The 20554-nt window shown below is 44.2% G+C and overlaps 2 protein-coding genes across 4 annotated transcripts in view; one reads left to right on the top strand and one right to left on the bottom strand.

Moving 5' to 3' along the window:
- Positions 1 to 8360, top strand: part of PSMB7 (proteasome 20S subunit beta 7) — a 62500-nt gene extending 54140 nt beyond the window's left edge. Inside the window, exons 7-8 of the mRNA XM_044268610.1 lie at positions 7577 to 7728; positions 7833 to 8360. Of these exons, the coding sequence (XP_044124545.1) occupies positions 7577 to 7728; positions 7833 to 7944 (264 nt within the window). The 3' untranslated portion in view covers positions 7945 to 8360. The remainder of the gene's footprint in view (positions 1 to 7576; positions 7729 to 7832) is intronic.
- Positions 8361 to 11212: 2852 nt separating this feature from the next.
- Positions 11213 to 20554, bottom strand: part of NEK6 (NIMA related kinase 6) — a 190089-nt gene continuing 180747 nt past the window's right edge. For all 3 annotated transcript variants that reach the window (XM_044268296.1, XM_044268295.1, XM_044268297.1), the window contains exon 11: positions 11213 to 12366. In XM_044268296.1, coding sequence (XP_044124231.1) covers positions 12256 to 12366 — 111 coding nt within the window. In that variant the 3' untranslated portion in view covers positions 11213 to 12255. The remainder of the gene's footprint in view (positions 12367 to 20554) is intronic.

Below are 20554 nucleotides of genomic sequence, written 5' to 3'. Positions count from 1 at the left end.
CACGAGTGTGTGTGCCCCATGCCTGTGCTGCGGACCGCTACTGACAGAGTGCACGCCGTTTGCGGACCCATTCACTTGAAAGGATCCGCAAGATACATTCTGCACCGCCAAAGAATAGAACATGTTTATATTTTTTGTGATGCGGAGGCACGGACCAAAATCCCCCAGAAGCGATTCGTAGGGTTTCTGATCCATGCCTCTGCACTGTATCTTGTGGATCCATTCAGGCCAATGGTCCGCATCTGCAAACAGCGTGCATTCGGTCAGTGCCTGTATATTGTGGACCCGCAATACAGGCACAGGGCACACATGGTCGTGTGAATGAGCCCTAACGCATTACGAGCCAGTCCGCTGTGGGTTGAAGATTGTTTATTTACAGGTGTGGTCTTGCCACAAGAGGACGAAAAAGTGCTTTCCCTGATTCTCTATAAAAAGGCTCTCAGAGGTTACTTTTGGATAGCTTACATCTTGGTAAGAGATCATTAACTGCTAGACACGGCTCTACGATCAAAGACATCTTGCCCACTTGGCAGACTTTAAGTGGGGGCGTATCATTGGACTGAGAGAAGGATCTATTTAGGCAGTTCTGGGAGCAATGGTTGTGAGGGCACGCCCACAGCACATGGGCTCTAGACCAATCACCAGAAAGAGAAACTTTTGATCCGTTGAAGGGCACGAATGGCTCCTACAGTTTAATCACCATCCAGACACACAGGTAGCACCTTCATTACACCCATGTCTCTTCCTGGACAATTTAAGGCTCTTAGGAGTAGGAAATTTGTTGTCATGGGGCCTATTACATGTCCTGCCACTGACAGCCAGCCACCGTTGCGTTAGTTTGCAATGGTGATAAGAAACCTGGACTGCTATGGACTGGACCTGTATCGCCTTCAGCAACAAATCCAGGTTCAGTTTGGGATCTGACAGTAGTGGGGTTTCAGCATGGAGGTCTCGTTTTCTGTGGAGTAGCACACCTCACCAACTGCTTCTGTGAAGATCTGGGAGCCATCACATACGACAGGCGGTCACACCTACTAGTGATATGAGGGACACTAACAGCTCAGCAACGTGTGCAGGATGTCCTAAGGCAACATGTGTTGCCTCTCATGGCAGGGCTTCTCCACATTACATTTTCTTGTCCACCCAGTTTATTTCCATTTCCCACAATCAAACATTTTATGGGACCAGCAGAGGCACCAGCTTCAGCAACCTATAAGTGTGCATCATCTACAGGATAAGCTACATCATCTGTGGGCAAATGTGCCGCTGGTACCATAGGGAACCTGTATGCCTCCACGCCAACCGTATCTCGCCTTGTATCCAGGCTAGAGGCTGTATCTCATCTCGTATCCAGGCTAGAGGCCGTATCTCATCTCGTATCCAGGCTAGAGGCCGTATCTCGTCTCGTATCCAGGCTAGAGGCCGTATCTCGTCTCGTATCCAGGCTAGAGGCCGTATCTCGTCTCGTATCCAGGCTAGAGGCCGTATCTCGTCTCGTATCCAGGCTAGAGGCCGTATCTCGTCTCGTATCCAGGCTAGAGGCCGTATCTCGTCTCGTATCCAGGCTAGAGGCCGTATCTCGTCTCGTATCCAGGCTAGAGGCCGTATCTCGTCTCGTATCCAGGCTAGAGGCCGTATCTCGTCTCGTATCCAGGCTAGAGGCCGTATCTCGTCTCGTATCCAGGCTAGAGGCCGTATCTCGTCTCGTATCCAGGCTAGAGGCCGTATCTCGTCTCGTATCCAGGCTAGAGGCTGTATCTCGTCTCGTATCCAGGCTAGAGGCTGTATCTCGTCTCGTATCCAGGCTAGAGGCTGTATCTCGTCTCGTATCCAGGCTAGAGGCTGTATCTCGTCTCGTATCCAGGCTAGAGGCTGTATCTCGTCTCGTATCCAGGCTAGAGGCTGTATCTCGTCTCGTATCCAGGCTAGAGGCTGTATCTCGTCTCGTATCCAGGCTAGAGCCTGCCCAACAGGGTACTAGAGTCTCCTTTCTGTTTCAATACAGTTTTCTCCAATAAACGTATCCTTTTGCACTAATAATGTAATCACTTTTGTACATCATTTTTGCATTAATGCATATAAGGTTTTATTTGATTTCAATAACTCCTTTTTGGTGCATTATTTTTAAATGTTTTGACTGAGTGTAAATAATATGCAAATGAACCCGTTGGTGCAACGAGGGCATTGCCTTTGCACCCAGAGGCTCTGCTCACAACTTCTAGGCTGCTCTGCCACTACTTTGAATGACCAGGCAGTAAAGATGTGATTATGCCTGGCCCCGAAGTCTCGCACCTGAATTTTCAAATCTCTGATCGGCACAGAACAGTCTGCCGGCGAGTCTCTGTACTCTACTGCGCCTGTGCCATGGAGTGAATTGAACGTTCAGGCACGCGACTTCGGGGCCAGGCATGATTATGTCTACACTGCCTGACCCTGTTATTTGAAGCAGTGGGAGTGGGGCCTCTGGGTGCAACGGCAGTGCCCTTGGTAGGCTACTTTCACACCAGCGTTTTTGCTGGATCAGCAAAAACTCTTCCGTCACGAGAATACAACTGTCTGCATCTGTTTATGAATGGATCCGGTTCTATTATCTTTTAACATAGCCAAGATGGATCCATTATGAAGGTCATTGAAAGTCAATAGGGGACTGCGGACAGAAAAATAACGGGACCTCACACTGACCCGCTGCGAGTTGAACTAGCTCGAGTGCGTCTGGCCTAACTGGGAGGTGGCAGCAGTAAAGGCAGCCATATTTGCTGTGGTCCAGCTTTCCTCTGGAGGAATAACTTGTGTTTCCAGGACTGTTGTCTCTTCCTGACATCGGCCTGTGCAGTGAGGACTAATGGAGGCAGCTTGTAGCTTTTGCTGCTGAATAAAGCAGGTTCTTTTTTCCACCAGGTTGTGGTTTAGGGCCCTATATGTTTTATTCTGGCAGGTTATGTGGCATAAATGAATAGATAATGTCTGCGACACTAACCTGGATTTACATTCTTTTACTAGGAAAGATAAACTGCTGATTAATTCAGTATAGAACTCAATTATAAAGTGAGCGCCTCTCTGCGGGGACCCGTCACCCTGCAGACAACAGATGCTGAATTTATACCCTGGCATCCTCCTCGCTGCAATGAAATATTAACATATTTTATTGCATGTGTGAGGTGCAGTCAGTGAAGGGGGGTCCCATGGCATCAGAACTGGGATGTGGGGGCTGTTCCAGACTATTACATGTACATTTCAGTAAATTTTACATCTGTTTTTGGTATACGCATAAATGTGGTTTTACATAGGGTTTCAGGTAAATCAATGCATATCTGTTTAAAATATACACACTGATATAGCAGAGCTGAAGTCCTTGAAATTGCATTGTGATGCTAAGTTAGAGGGCAGACTATTTCCATATACCATGGTTCTGTGAAACTACAATTCCCAGCGTGCTCTATTTATTTCTGTCGGTGTTCTAAGAACAGATGAGAAGGTGTGCATGCTGGGAGTTGTGGTTTCACAACTACTGGAGGTGGCCGACCCCAGCTATAAGCCCTGTAGAACTAATGATGGGGGGTTACCGCACTGGGGACCACCTCCCATTAGCCGTTTGTATGGCCAGCCTATAATATGACATTTCCGCTCTGACCACAGGTAGGACCAGGCCAAGCTCCACCCACCCACGTTAGCCAATTGACGCATAGTCGTGTGCCCACTGGGTGCAGCTTGGTCACGTGTAACCAGCCGCACCTTGTGGTCTCCCTTACTGTATAGGCTTGATCAGCGCATTACCAGTCAGACGTCAATCTTCAGAAAGGACTTTGGTGTTAGGACAACCCCTTTAAAGCAGGATTAGCTGCAGTCCTGTGTTAATCCACAGGTCATACTACACCGAGCTGTGCGTTGACGACAAGTTCAGCTCTGCAGCATCTGACAAAAGGTTCCTATGTGCACCGAGCCAGCCCGACGTTACATTGGAATAGTAGTAAATGTGTAAGATGTGTATGGATTCCCTCTCCTGTATCCTGCCTGCTCGTACACAATTCCCAAACCCCCCAGTGTAAATTTAATTGCCCTCAGATAGAAACCAAGCTGATGTGCAGCTGTAAGTGGTCATTTGGCAAACACAAGCCATTTATTATGTAGCTGACAGCGAGCCCTGCACCCTGTCACTTGGTCCCTCATAATTGCAAGGCTTTGCTGTGCTAAAAGCAGTTTATTTATCCTACTGCACACACAAGAAGCGGGTTAACCCCTTCCTGCCCATCAACTTAACCTACACAGATAGGGAGGGTTAATCGCCACGTTCATCTAACATGACTGTAGAGTTCTGTGCTACGTATATCAACTGACATGAACCCAAACGTACTGTCAACACAGCCCTACTTGCTATATATTTATATAATGATTGTACATAGGTTTATAGTGTTTGTATGGCCTTAGAGTGACTCTCCATTCCTAATGCCCTCACAGCAGATTTTTCCAGGGGGCTGTCTGGGAGAAGGGTCTATAATAGACTATAATATTCCAATTTTAAATCCCCAACAAGTGTGCAGCCATAATGTGTGATGGAACATGACTGTTATAGCCGGGGGTTAACTGGCCACACAAGTCCTCCTCGCATCGGTCAACTGGGTACATAGTGATTTGATGCGTAATGGTTTCAAATGCCCTCCTGAACTCAACTGTATCACTGTCCTCAGGATGGTGATGCAGTTGAATACTGTGGTGAAGGTGGCAGAATTGTGTGCTGCACTGTATTTGGTTCTGTTGGGGTGGTATTTTGTACTGCACTGTGGTAGTTGGTTCTGCTGGGGTGGTATTTTGTGCTGCACTGTGGTAGTTGGTTCTGCTGGGGTGGTATCTTTTGCTGCGCTATGATATTTGGTTCTGCTGGGGTGGTATTTTGTGCTGCACTGTATTTGGTTCTGTTGGGGTGGTATTTTGTACTGCACTGTGGTAGTTGGTTCTGCTGGGGTGGTATTTTGTGCTGCACTGTGGTAGTTGGTTCTGCTGGGGTGGTATTTTGTGCTGCACTGTGGTAGTTGGTTCTGCTGGGGTGGTATCTTTTGCTGCGCTATGATATTTGGTTCTGCTGGGGAGGTATTTTGTGCTGCACCATAATATTTGATTCTGCTGGGCGATATTTGGGTGAAATGCCAAAACAGACTATAATATTCCACTTTTAATCCCTAACAAGCAATAATGTGTGATGGCATGTGACTGTTATTGCCAGGGGTGGACTGGCCACCCAAGTCCTCCCCACAACCGCTGACTGGGTATATAGTGATCTGATGTGCAACGGTTGCAAGTTCCCTCCTGAACGCAACTGTATCACCGTCCTCAGGACTGTGATACAGTTGAAGTGGTGAAGGAAACAGTATTTTGTGGTGCATTATATTTGGTTCTGCTGGGGCGGTATTTTGTGCTGCACTGATATTGCAGGCCCTGTTTACTTCTGTTCCCTTACTATTTGTGTTGCCCCTTCTGTCAATTTGGACCTGCCTACAACATGAGGCCATTTATTTTTTTCCCCCGGGGTCACTTTAAGTTACCAGTCTGACCCTGGCTATAGCTGCTCCTGCTGACATATAAAGAAAAGACAAACACAGGCCACATGATCATCAGCATCACAGCGCCAGCTGATTTATCTGGTGAATATTGTCTTTTGGAAAACCAAGACAATCAATGTGGCCTTCTGAAGAATTGTGGATATGGTTCAGCCTTTCTATTTTAGACCTCTTGGTTAAGTATAGCTCATGTCTGACTATGAAATATTAAGTGCTTAAGATGTTAATGCTGCTGCCAAATTACCACAAGACCACCCGGCAGGAGCAGTGTACTGTACGGCTCACCGGCCCGAGCACATTGTCCTAACCTGCCACAGTGAAAGCGGACTATCCACGGCAGCCCTCCTTTCAATAGCTGAATCGTAAAAGGCCCATCAAGGTAATCCATCAGCACCTGATCCTGCACAAAATACCTTCCTCCCGACAGCCGGCTTAAAGCTAAGATTTAATACAGCCCCACGTCTGCCATCAAGCAGGCCTCGACAGTTTAAAGCTCATTCTCTAAATCTCTGCAGACTTTATGGCCAGCCGAGGGCCCATATAAAGTTTAATAGCATTACGGCACATAAATCATCTTTTAAAGATGCCGCGAGCAGCTCCGATATTAAATGTAGACAATTGTGCGCGTTATAAATAATTTATCAGCCACCATTTCAGATTGCCCGTCCAGTCTGACTTGTTTATTTTTGCCCTTACCGAAGAATTCCTCTGGCGCATCTTGAGAGAACCATTACCGGTCAGTTTAATGAACTCTGGGGCTGTTCAGGCCACCACGAGCCGCATGCCGCAGCTGCGGTGACCGATCTGGACCCCTCTCCTGCCTTCTCCAAGTGTTGGCCATTTGTCATCTGCTGGTAAATGGCTGTGCACATTGGAGCCCAGGGACACATTGTGTGATACAGTGATGGAAGCAAACAGATAGCTCTATAAAGAGCTGCTTGTCACCGCTGACTCGTCTTACCATACATCACTCTTATTGTAATCTCATTTAAGAAGCAGCACAGACCCAGGGGTAACATATTCCCGGGTACTTTGGACTTCGCAGCTGTAAACTACTCGCAGGCCTGGTTATTTGCTCCCAAACTTTCTTTTCTTTAATTACACACGGGCTGCTTTTTCTATTAAAGGCAAGAAAGAGCTGAGCGCCTGGAGGTTTTACAGGAGCACGGCTTTGTGTGTATGCCTCTATGCAAATTGCTTGTATCCAGTCTGATAGCACTGGTGCCACAGAGCAGCAATGGGCATCAGTCTTCCACACATATCCCTAGGTTTATATTTGTAATATAAAGAAGAAATATTCGGGAATTGCGACATCAGGAATCCCTTAAATCAGTGTTTCCCAACCAGTGTGCCTCCAGCTGTTGCAAAACTACAACACCCGGACAGCCTTTGGTTGTGCGGGCATGCTGGGAGTTGTAGTTTTGCAACAGCTGGAGGTGTACTGGTTGGGAAACACTGCCTTAAATTATCGGAATAAATGATACTGTAGACAACCTCCGGCACTCCAGCTGTTGTGAAACTACAACTCCCGTGCTGAAACCTGGCACTTATCGGCTGAATCCCCACCGGATCAATACTGAATGGGCTCTGGCCGTGCACTGCTCTATGCAGCTATGGTGAACTCTGGCAGACTGTTCCTCCGCTAGAACAGCCTGCCAGAGAGCTTTACCACACGTGTGAAAGTAGCCTAAAATGCAATGCATGTTCTAAGATATCTTCTCAGAATTCATTTTAGTAGAACCACCCTTGTCCATGGGCCATGTCTGGTGATGGAGACTTGTGGTCTCCTCAACATCAGTGAATATTTGACATCGACCTAAGTGGCATGTATAAAAATCTCATGATTTGGTTTTATTTGTGTTTACCAAGTGTCCTCTCTATGGGTTTTGTCTGGTATTGCATCTCAGGCCCATTATTGGTAAGTTTCCCCTGTACCCTCAAGTCCATAAAATGTATGTATGACCTGCTGATAATGAAGACATTAGTGGGGAGACTGATACGTTTATATTATATATTTCTTGCAGGAGGAAGAAGCGAAACGGCTCGTGCGAGACGCTATTGCCTCTGGTATCTTTAATGACTTGGGATCTGGAAGTAACATAGACCTGTGTGTGATTACCAAGAACAAGGTGGACTATATCCGTCCTCATGATGAGGCTAACAAGAAAGGAGTCAGGCGAGTGTGAAGACTAGTATTACTGTGCACAGAGCCCACATCTTCTTGTGGGGTGACCGTATGTACGTAGAGGGCGGCTAGTAATGTACAGTTCTGTTTTACAGGGCAGGAAATTACAAATACAAGAGAGGTACAACAGGAGTTCTGTCCGAAAAGATTACCCATTTCAATCTGGATGTGATGGAAGAAACTGTGCAGACTATGGATATCTCCTAATTTCTTTGCTTGTGTTGGGGCATTAAAGGAGTTGTCCAACCAGTATACAAAAAAGACAAAAAATGCTTTAAAAGAAAAAAACAATAATACAGATCCTCGGGTCTTCCACCGTTCTCTGCACTTCCTGGTCTCTGGACTCAGAAATATGGCCCACTACAGCCAGGGATTGGTTGAGCGGTTACATTTTTATATTGAGATGGAACATGAAGTATAGAGACCCAGGGGACGGTGGAGTATCTGTGAGGAATTACTTTGTTTGATTTTTTTTTTTTTTAAACCATTCTGAACTTTAAAAAAATACTGTTTGGACGACCCCTTTAAGCCTCAGTCTTTATAGTACATTTGAACACATGTTAAACACTTGCCCCTGTCGTAACCTTTTGGTTAGAAAATGAAATAAATGTTTTTGTCCTTTACATACTTGTCATGTGTTTATTTTATAGCCCAGACTTAAAGGGGTATTCTGGATACATGAAGTTATCCCCTATCCATTTCTATTGAATGCACATGAAAGGTATTCGTTTCTTGCTGACCAAAATACGGTTAGGATTGTATGCATAAGGCCTTAATGTTGCTTCATTCAGGAGAAAACGTGCTTTTAATTCATATGAAAATAAACAATTAAAGGGGTTTTCCCATCTCAGAGAATGGGGGCATATTGCTAGGATATGCCCCCATTGTCTGATAGGTGTGGGAACCGCATTTACAGTGAGAACTGAGCGGGGAAAGGCGGTGGAGGGCGCTCTGTGCAGCACAGCTGCCCTACATTCATTTCCATGGAGCTGCCGAAAATAGCTGAGTGCTATTCCCATCAGCCCCCATAGAAATGAATGGGAGCGGTGGCTGCACAAGCGCAGTGCGCTCCCTTTCACTTGTATTGGGACAGAGCTTTCCCAACTCCGTTCTTGGTGTAGGTGTGGGTCCCAGAGGTTTGACCCGCACCTATCAGACAATGGTGGCAAGACACTCTGTGCACCCTGTCCCTCTCCTTGACTGATGGAGTCTTGGGCCACTCTCACTGCACCTAACTGCTCATTTGTATATTTTTTTAAATCTAGAATGAAGCTATGGATTGTTAGGTGAAATATATCATTACATTTAGCTGGCTTATATGGCATTGTGCCTGGTTTAACGGTGAATTTCCTGGTGACAGACTCCATTCAAAATTCTGATTGCCTCTTACCACCACTAGAGGGAGCAGTGCTCCAGACAAAAAAAAAATTACCAGGAGCCATTGGCTCCTAAACTAAAAAAGTTAGGAGCCAAATTACATTTTTTAGTCGCCAAATTTAAAATGCATATAATTTAATATGCAGACGCAGGTCACAGTAGTGAGCCAGCACTACATATAGGAGAAAACAGCACCACATACCTCTCACATCCAGTGACATCTTCTGGGGGACAAGGTGACTTAAAAATGGCGAATTGCGTGGTTTAGTTTTTTTTTTTTCTGTTACGGCCTTCACCGAGCGGAAATATTTTTTTATATTTTAATAGCTTACACTTTTTGGGACGTGGCGATATGTAATATGTTAATTCTTTATTGTTTGTAAATTTTATATGTAAAACTGGGAAGGGGGCCATTTAAACTTTTAGTATTTTGGTGTTTTTTTTGTTTAACTTTTTATTTAATAACCATTTCTTCCCTTAGGACTAGAACCTGGATCTTTTCATCCCTTGTGCCATTCACCCTGATAGAGATCTATCAGGGTGAATAGGATCGCGCACTCTCCCTGCTGCCCTGTGCTCTGTACACACAGCAGCAGGGAGCTGAACATGGCAGCCAGGGCTCCAGTAGCGTCCTGGCTGCCATGGTAACGATCTGAGCCCCAGCAGTGTAATATGCCACTGCCACCAATGGAGGGGATGGGACCCTGTGGCCACCATATAACAATGGGGGGGGGGGGGGGAGAGACTTGTGGCCAGTGATAATGGGGGGGGGGGGGGACTTGTGGCCAGTGATAATGGGGGGGACGGGGACTTGTGGCCAGTGATAATGGGTGGGTGGGGGGGGGCCCACTGCATCACCAATGAATGTACGGTAATTAAAGAGGACCTTTCGTGGGTCCAAAGAATATTAACTTATTAGTAGTAGGCTGCATAGAGCGGCGCCCAGGGATCTAAGTGCACTTACTATTAGTCCTGGGCGCCGCTCCGTTCACCCGCTGTGGTCCCCGGTAATTTCAACATTCAGAGCAAGGAGGAGGAGACGCCAGTGTCTGTCCTTCCCCCTGACAGCAGCGATGACCAATCACAGCGCAGAGAGAGGAAGAAAAAAACAACTCCCTCTCTCTGCGCTGTGATTGGTCAGCGCCAAAACGGTCGCCAATGCGCCTTAAAATTTGCAGATGGCGACAAGACTTTTCAGTCTTGTCGCCATTTGCGACTGTACCGCCGCGATCCTGCGCAGCCTATGTTCTCGTAGCACAGTCAGTGGAGAAGGAAGGAGTCCCTCCCTCTCCACTGTGACGCGGCCGCCACTACCACCAATGGGCAGATAGCAGGGAGGAGGAGGGGAGGAGCTGTCGCCACTGCCCCACCAATGAATGTAAAACATAAGTATAGGCAGCGGTATCACAGACCCGGCACCCGGCCTCAATAACAGGGCATGCGATCTGTGGCACCTGAGGGGTTAATTACCGCAGATCGCATGCCCTGTTATTGAGGCCGGGTGCCGGGTCTGTGATACCGCTGCCTATACTTATGTTTTACATTCATTGGTGGGGCAGTGGCGACAGCTCCTCCCCTCCTCCTCCCTGCTATCTGCCCATTGGTGGTAGTGGCGGCCGCGTCACAGTGGAGAGGGAGGGACTCCTTCCTTCTCCACTGACTGTGCTACGAGAACATAGGCTGCGCAGGATCGCGGCGGTACAGTCGCAAATGGCGACAAGACTGAAAAGTCTTGTCGCCATCTGCAAATTTTAAGGCGCATTGGCGACCGTTTTGGTCGCCATCTGGAGCCCTGGGGAGCTCACTCTGGTTATTGATTAATGTATAAATAGTGGGGAGAGTTATCAAAAACGGTGCAAAGAAAAACTGGCTTAGTTGCCCATAGCAACCAATCAGCTTCCACCTCATTTTTTCAGCTTTGAAAGGTGGAATCTGATTAGTTTCTATAGCCAGTTTTCCTTTGCACCAGTTTTGATACATGTTCTTCCACAAAGAGTCTCCCTCTAGCATTAACATACTGGCTCCATATTTGAAGCGAAAATTCTTACCACGGTTAAATAGTATAACATTAGGAATATTTTCCAGGAAAAATACAAAGTAAGAAGTAATTCTTTATTAGCAAAGTCTTTTTTCCAGCCTCAAAAATAACACCTTGAGTAAGCCATATGTTATGAACATAGGAGCAGATACTGTAACCGCGCGTCTTTACAAGCCTGCATGGCAGTATTACTTGAGATGCTCTATAGTCTGTCAAAGCCTGCTGGGAGTTGCAGTTCAACGCAAGCTTGGTTGTCCTCATCTGGATATACCATTCAAGAGTTTAAGGGATTCCTTCAATGGGTAGGAGCTTTTCTGTTAGAGTTCACATTGCTAAATGCTGCATTCACAGTTAACAGACACTTCTTGGCTTGGTTTCACCTCATTCTGCTGGGTTAACACGGCTTCTATAGTGAAGTCTGACAAACTTTGGGATTTAAAAAAAAATGTTAAATCCAAAGCTACCGTGACCTCTAGACACAGTGTGCCAGTATGCAATGGAAAATCAACGACACAGTTATTAGATAAGCACTAATCTTATCCACCCCCCCCCCCTCCCCTCCAAAAAACAAAACAAAAAATAATATATATAAAAAGCTAATTTAAGAATCCAGAAAATGAATTTACATCTAAAAGGTTATTCACTAACAATCTGCAATAAAACATATATGTATCTACTTATCTGAAATCCAGTAGCCCAGGAGTTGGGGAATCATCAAACTACACAACCTAAAAAAACGAGTTCACTGGAGGAATTATTTTACTGTTCACATTGTAATTTATATTCGGGTGCTTCCTCGCACCTCATTCATCCTTAGCCTAACCTAAATTCACACAAAACTCTTTAGGTTCTATGCCTGCAATGTTACATGTACAATCCTTTTATACGAGTTTGTTTTCTCCCAGAAATGTCACCTGAGTCCTGGCCTACAAAATCCTTCATAGACAGACGGGCCACATCATTGAAGAGGCTGCTCTTGCTGGATTTTCTGGGGCCTCTGCTTCTTAAAAGAAGTGTTTTTTTTCCTGTGTGTTTTTTATTTTTATTTTTTTATAATAAGTAAGGCGTATTGGGGTCTTTCTTGACAAGGCAGACTCTTGGCTTCATGTGCTTGAAGTCCACACATGCATCTGTTTCGCTATCTGATGGACGTATCCAATGTCCGGCCTTTGGTCTGGATCAGGGTAAATGCACATGCTGACCAGTTCTCGTAACTGCAAAGGAATAAAAAAATAAATAACTTAAAATTTACTTTTCTGCTACACTTCATAGACATTTTGTTTAACGCAATGAAACCCATCCCCCCCCACCACCACAAAAGCTTATTTTTCTGTATGTGTTACCATAACCTTGTGACTACATTAGTAGTCAGACTCAGTCACCATATACTGTAGTAACTACCTTCTTTCTAGAGTGGAGATCCTCAACTCCACTCCTCTGCAGCCACCTCTCGGTCATGATTTGAGAATATCTCACAGAATGAACACCTGTGGTAAGTCCTGATGCCCTGACACTCATATCACCTGCTCAATACTAAGGAAATCCTGAAAACATGACCGGCAGGTGGGCCCTGAGGACTGGCGTTGAGGAACACTGCTTTAGAGCATCTTCAGAAGTCATAAGGTGCCTGGCCAGTCCGTGTATTAGAAATATGGCCATCCATATGAATGGCTGCCATGTAGTACCATGCAGAGCTACATACCTCCACTCTCCCAGTATTACTTATCACACAGCTTGAAATAATCAGATTAAAAATAATAAAAAAAATAAAAAAAAACTCAGCCTGGTGACGAGTTCTTTTCAGTGCTGCTCTAATTTGGCTCTCTGTAGAAGTGTAGTCAGGTCTTAAGGCACAGCCTCAAGCAAGTAATCATCTCTCATTATTTAAAGATGACTACACTGCCAAGTATTTCAAATGTAATGCCCGTTGTCCATACTGACTAAACCACTAATTTGCTGTGAAGTTCTAGTCCAGACAACTTTTATTGGTTCACTCAAAGGCCTACTCCAGATATTGGGTAGGTAGGTCTCTGCTTGGTTGTAAATCACACGGATCTCCTGATCTGTAAATGAGGGTTTACAGCAGTTTAGCCCCATAAGCTGACACCGAAAACAGCAGGTTCATCCAACAATCTGATATAGGTGGTAGCTCCCGATTCTTTCTCCCCCGATATAATCTGGCAAAGTCAATATTTTAGCCCAAACCTTTAGTTCTCCTAGGAGATAAGCTGCCGCCACAAGTGTTTGGCAGTGGCTTTCTCCACACTCCCCATATAATACACTTACACGTTCAGATTGGCCAAAGTGTATGTGTAAGAGGAGGAAGTTGGAAAATATGGCCGCCAGCCGAGTGATCTGAACTTCTGAATGTGTATGGCAGCCCTTAGACTGCTCATCTGCTCTCTAACAGTAAGTCAGACCACTATCATGCATATAGTTACAAAATAGTCTTTAAAAATAAACCGATTTGATACATATGCAAATTAACCTGAGATGAGTCAGGGACAGGACTCAGCTCAGGTTAATTTGCATATGTATCAAATCGGTTTATTTACACAATAGAAGCACACAGAGCTATGGGGACTGGGTATTGCTGATGTGCTAGCGGCGATCTAGCAACCCATGTCCTCAGCTCTTTGCACAAAATCCCGGTGACAGGTTCCCTTTAAACAATTTTTATAGTGAAACTCAGTTTCTTATAAAAGCCCCAAATCTTTTACATGGACATAATTTTAAAGATAATATGCTGGTGGTTTATTGCAGTCACCACTAGAGGGAGCTTAGGAGTGACCTGCATACTGTCAGTACATTGAACTGAATAACTCTAGTGGTAGTTGCTGACAGCATGTTATATTTTAAATCAGTCTATGCAGCTCTGAAAAACATTCAGACTACTAGAAAGAAGCATTTATCACGGCAGGTGTGTTTGAGGCTATTTTGTTTTTAGACTGAGTTGCTTTGCACACCTATGCCAAATGGGAATGGTGTTCTGTTTTATCTAATTTGGTGTGTGATGTGGTTTCACCGCAGTCAGTGAAAGTATGTCAGGGGGGGTTGCCTGACATGGAGCTGTGACTTTTAAAAAAAGTTTCACATCATAAATGAAACTTAAAAGTGTCAATTGATGCTCTTATATCATCAGTAGCCAAAGCCATAGACTCCCTGGACTGCTATTCTACTGCAGCAATCAGGATGCTGTCTGCTTTCCGAGGCAGGCAGTGCACTGACATCACTGCATCTCCACTGGCCTGCTGCCTCCAGAGGCCCCAGTTGCACCCCTAGTCAGGGAATAAGGGTAAGGCGAGTAAATATTTTGTAGATGGGACACTAAGAGGATGAAGACCACTGTATTAAGGATAAAGAGATGAAAACCTCCTCAGCCCCAGTGTACACTGCCAAAACTAATCTCGAGGTAACAAGTGTCAGCCTAAAACTGCAATAGTTGAGATTTTTTAAATATACATGCAAAACTGAAAATAATAAAAACAGCTACACTTTTAAATAATGTGTAACATAAAATTTTGATTTCACGTTCTCTTTAAATGTGCAGCTAAGGCTACATTTGTATCTGTTTTGTGGTCCGCAAAATGCGGATAACAGCCATGTGCATCCTGCACTACTTGGGGCCCCCGTTGTCAAAATGCCTATTGTCCATGAAACAGATGGGATAGGACATGTTCCATAATTTGCAGCATGGCTGCGGACAGCAAACAGATGACATCCATGTGCTTTTTGTGGACCCATGAAAATAAATGGGTCCGCATCCAATCAGTGGACCAAACATATGGTTTTAAAGGGAGTCTGTCACCTCCATATGGCCATATACAGTGCTTACATGGCTCTGTAGCACACCTATACAGGATTGTAACGGTACCTTTCTTCTCTTCTTTAGACTTGCACCAGCAGGAAAAACAAAGTTGAATTCATATGCAAATGAGCACTGGCAAGTGCCCAGGGGCGGCGTTCAGTGTGTAAGTGCCCTGGGGCGGCGTTCAGTGTGTAAGTGCCCTGGGGCGGCGTTCAGTGTGTAGGTGCCCAGGCTGCTCTGCCTTCTTTTCACTTTACTCCTCCCCAGTCTCTGCCTTTGTCCTTATACAAAAGACGGCTGCTACGTCTTTTTACAGACCACTTGAAGGCCAACGATGTAGCTTTCAGGTGACTTTTTCCCTTCGGCCCATTCACCAAAAGCGGGAAACAGTGCACTATTAGAACACCAACAGATCTTCCTGCAGCGTGGTCTCTACTACAAATTCCTCCGCTGGATATCCCACCCTGGCTATCTGTAGCCACACAGCAAGATTTGCTACCAGCCTTACCGGATCCAGGAACCTGGTTGCTAGTTGGGAAAAAGAAGTCACCCAGCTCCAAGAAAACCACCACTTGAACTGATGGTCCAACCATGGTTTATTAAAGCAGTTCAAGGAGTGGCATACTGCCATTAAAGGGTTTATCTTTTAGCTGCATAAGAGGACGTCTGCCAACATGCCATCAGCCATTTTACCCTTTACGTGATGGACGGATGCTATAATTCGCCTATGGACCTTCTATGATTCCACCAAGTGCCTTTTACTAGAATTGCTTAGTCTAATAGTCGTGGTTTACTATGTTCACCCTTTAGTACTACCTGCTATTTCCATTTTGAGCAACTACCTCAATTAGTTTACTTTTAATGACACAGGCCCTGTGAGTTCTTATGTCAGGCCTACATGTTTGTTAGAAGTCATATTCACCTGTCACCCCCTTCAGTTAGACGGGTGATTTTGCTAGCAGATAGTGTGATGGACCTCCTAGTACTTCTGCATTATACCACCACACACCCTTGTATTTACTATATATATAGATTTTCATTTTGTTCCTATTTCTTTTCTCTTCTATCCTTCCCTCATCTTATCCACCCTCCCTCCTGCACGTCTCCAGACCATTTGCATTAACCACTTCACATCTGGGCCATTTACCCCCTTCCTGACAGAGCCTAATTATTCAAATCTGACACGTGTCAGTCTGTGGTAATAACTTTGGAACGCTTTTACTATTCCAAGCCATTCTCAGATTGTTTTCTAGTGACACATTGTACTTCATGACAGTGGTAAATGAGTCTATATATTTTACCTTTATTTATAAAATAATACAAAATTTTGAAAAATTCCAAATTTTCTAAATTTCAATTTCTCTGCTTTTAAAACAGAAAGTGATACCTCATAAAATATTTATTACTTAACATTCCTCATATGTCTACTTTTATGTTGGCATCATTTTGTAAATCATTTTGTTTACAGAAACACCCCACATGTGTTCGTAAACTGATGTAAGGGCAGAAGAAAAGGAGCGCCGTATGGTTTTTGGAAGGCAGATTTTTCTGAACTGGTTTTTAGATACCATGTCCCAATTGAAGCCCCACTGATGCACCCTTACAGTAGAACCTCCCAAAAAGTGACCCCATTTTGGAAACTAGGGGCTAAGGTGCCAGTTTTATTGGTAATATTTTGGGGTATATATGATTTTTTATTGCTCTATATTACGCTTTTTGTGAGGCAAGGTAACAAAAAAATGGCTGTTTTGGCACAGTTTTTATTTTTTTACAACATTCATCTGACAGGGTAGATCATGTGCTATTTTTATAGAGCAGGTTGTTATGGACACAATGATATCAAATATGTCTACTTTCTTTGTTTCAGTTTTACATACAGTGAGGAACAGAGGTATTTGAACACCCTGCGATTTTGCAAGTTCTCCCACTTAGAAATCATGGAGGGGTCTGAAATTCACATTGTAGGTGCATTCCCACTCAGAGACAAAATAAATAAAATATCAGGAAATCACATTGTATGATTTTTAAAGAATTTGTCTTGCACTGCTGAACACAAGTATTTGAACACCTGAGAAACGGCAAGAATTCTGGCTCTCAAAGACCTGTTGCTGTACCTTTAAAAAGTCCATCTCTACTCCACTGATTAACTTAGTAGCACCTGTCTGAGCTCTTTAAAGACACCTGTCCACCCCAGAGTCAGACAGACGCCAACTACTACCATGGGCAAGACCAAAGAGCTGTCAAAAGACACCAGAGACAAAATTGTGGCCCTCCACAAGGCTGGAAAGGGCTACGGGGCAATGGCCAAGCAGCTTGGTGAAAATAGATCAACTGTTGGAGCAATTGTTAGAAAATAGAAAAGGCTAAATACGACTGTCAGTCTCCCTCGTGGGGTATCACTGATAAGAAAGGTGAGGAATCAGCTCAGAACTACAAGGGAGGAGCTGGTCAATAACAAACAGTTTCAAAGGTCACTGTCGGTAGAACACTACGTTGTCATGGTTTCAAATCATGCATTGCACGGAAGGTTCCCCTGCTCAAGTCATCACATGTCCAGGCCCATCTGAAGTTTGCCAATGACCATCTGGATGATCCAGATGAGGCATGGGAGAAAGTCATGTGGTCAGATGAGACCAAAGTAGAACTTTTTGGTCTAAACTTCACTCGTCGTGTTTGGAGGAAAAAGAAGGATGAGTTGCATCCCAAGAACACCATCTCTACTGTGAAGCATGGGGGTGGTACGATCATGCTTTGGGGGTGCTTTTCTGCGAAGGGGACAGGACGACTGCACTGTATAAAGGAGAGGGTGAATGGGGCCGCAAAACACACCACGGTCTTGTGCATGAGGTCTAAGAAGCATATCAAGGTTCTGGAGTGGCCTAGCCACTCTCTAGACCTAAATCCAATAGAACATCTTTGGAGGGAGCTGAAACTCCGTGTTGCTCAGCGACAGCCCCGAAATCTGACAGATCTAGAGAAGATCTGTGTGGAGGAGTAGGCCAAAATCCCTGTTGCAGTGTGTGCAAACCTGGTCAAGAACTACAGGAAACGTTTGACATCTGTAATTGCAAACAAAGGCTTCTGTACCAAATATTAACACAGATTTTCTCAGGTGTTCAAATACTTATGTTCAGCAGTGCAAGACAAATACATTCTTTAAAAATCATACAATGTGATTTCCTGTTTTTTTTTTTTTCTGTCTCTGAGTGGGAATGCACCTACAATGTGAATTTCAGACCCCTCCATGATTTCTAAGTGGGAGAACTTGCAAAATCGCAGGGTGTTCAAATACTTCTGTTCCTCACTGTAATAAAGCTTTTTTTTTTTTTTTAAATGTCTCCATTTTCTGAACACCATATTTTTTTTAGTTTTCTGACGATCATCTTGTGCAGGGGCTCGTTTTTTGCAGGAAGAGTTGACATTTTTATTGGTACCATTTTTGGGTACATATGATCTTTTGATCATTCATTATTACACTTCATGGGGCAAGGTGACCAAAAAATTGGTTGTTTTAGCACAGTTTTTATTAATTTTTGACAGCATTCACCTGAGGGGTTAGGTCATGTGACTCTTTTTTAGAGCAGATCGTTACGGACGTGGCAATACCTAATATGTATACTTTTTGTTATTTAAATTTTACACAATAATAGCATTTTTGAAACAAAAAAAAAGGATGTTTAGTGTCTCTATAGTCTGAGAGCCATAGCTTTTTTTTTATGTTTTGACAGATTGTCTTAGTTAGGGTCTAATTTTTTGCAGGATGAGGTGGCGGTTTGATTGGTACTATTTTGGGGGGTATACACCTTTTCGATCGCTTGTTGTTGCACTTTATGTGATGTTAGGTGACAAAAAATTGCTTTTTTGGCAATGTTTTTATTTCTTAATTTTTTTTTTTTTTTACTGTGTTCACCTGAGGGGTTAGATCATGTGATATTTTTATAGAACTGTTTGTTACGGATGCGGCGATACCTAATATGTGTTCTTTTTTTTTATTTCACTTTAACACAACAATAGCAGTTTTGAAGCAAAAAAAATAATATTTTGTTTTAATGTCTCCATGTTCTGCGAGCTATAGTTTATTTATTTTTGCGATTTTCTTATGTAGGGGCTAATTTTTTGCGGGATGAGGTGACTCTTTTATTGGTACCATTTTGTGGGACATATGCCTTTTTGATCACTTGGATTTGCACTTTTTGTGATGTAAGGTGACAAAAATGGCTTTTTTTTTTGACAGTTTTTATTATTATTTTTTAATGGTATTTATTGGACGGGGTGGATCACATGATATATTTATAGAGCCGGTCGTTATGGACACGGCAATACTAAATGTATTATTTTTTACCTTTTTTTTTTTTACTATTCAAGTGGGGAAATATTTTTACATGTGAAACTTTTCTTTTGTAAACACTTTATTTTTTTATTTTAAACATTGCGTCCCCCATAAGGTCATACAAGACCTCTGGGGGACATTTAACTTCACATTTTTTTTTTCTTCACTATTGATCTCTTCTGTAACTGGGGCCGATATAGTAGCCCCAGTTACAGGGGAAATAAACCCCCAGAGAGGCTGTACAGCCTCAGTGCAGGGCTAATCGAGGTCAATGGAAGAACAGACACCTCCTTCACTCTCCCGGCCCCGGCAGACGCAACCACCGGCCTCCTTCACTCTCCCGGCCCCGGCAGACGCAACCACCGGCCCGCATAGCGCTTCCTGATCTGTATACACGGCGCTCATTGAGCGCTGTGTATACAGCCATCTAGAAGGCAGGGACACCTGGGAACTGTCCCTGCCTTCTCTTTGGGGTACACTGCTGTCACTAACAGCGGGCCCCCTGCTCAGCAGCTGCAAGATTAGCGTGCAGCTGCCATCTCTGAAAGGACATTCCAGAACATCCATCCATAGGACGTTTAGATCCTATGGGCTGATGTGAAGTGGTTAAGACTCACAGCTGGCTGTTCTAAATGGCTCAGATTAAATCTGCCACTTACAACGTGAGAGGCATGAACACGTAATGAATTACATAAATCCAAGACAGATATATGCTTTTTTCAGGAAACGCATTTTAAAGCAGGACGCATACCATCTCTACCTCAAGTGTACTTTAGAATGTGGTTCTATAGTTCTTATGTTAACGCCTCAAGGGGTGAGTGTTGCTATATCTAAGAATGTACCCTTTAACCATATTCTCTCACAATCTGACCCTGAGGGACGCTTTATTTTTGTTAAGGGTAAAAACAGAGTGGATGTTATTACGCTTGCAAGTCTATATTTGAAGCTCTCCACAAGAGGTCTAAAGTTTTGCAGGCACATTAGGAGTTGACCCAGGGATGAGGGAGATCCAATGGAACAGGATTCTTGTGGGACCACTGATGGCTTCCTAGATCCCCTGCTTCTTAGGACAATTACCGCTGAAGGCCTTTGACTTTTGCTTCAACCGGTCACGGAAGATAAGGTCGCCAAGGTCATAAAGTCAATGGTCTTAGGCAAAAGCCCGGGTCCAGATGGCTTCCCAGTGGGCTATTCTTGCCCACTCTTCTCCCTCAGATCACAGAATGATGTAGGTCTGTAATGTCAGGTGCCGGCCTACATCCTC

This window comes from Bufo gargarizans, chromosome 9 (assembly GCF_014858855.1).
Source record: "Bufo gargarizans isolate SCDJY-AF-19 chromosome 9, ASM1485885v1, whole genome shotgun sequence".
In the NCBI taxonomy this organism is placed as follows: Eukaryota; Metazoa; Chordata; class Amphibia; order Anura; family Bufonidae; genus Bufo; species Bufo gargarizans.
The sequence above is the reverse complement of the archived record's forward strand: the minus strand, read 5'-3'. Positions and strand labels throughout refer to the sequence as shown.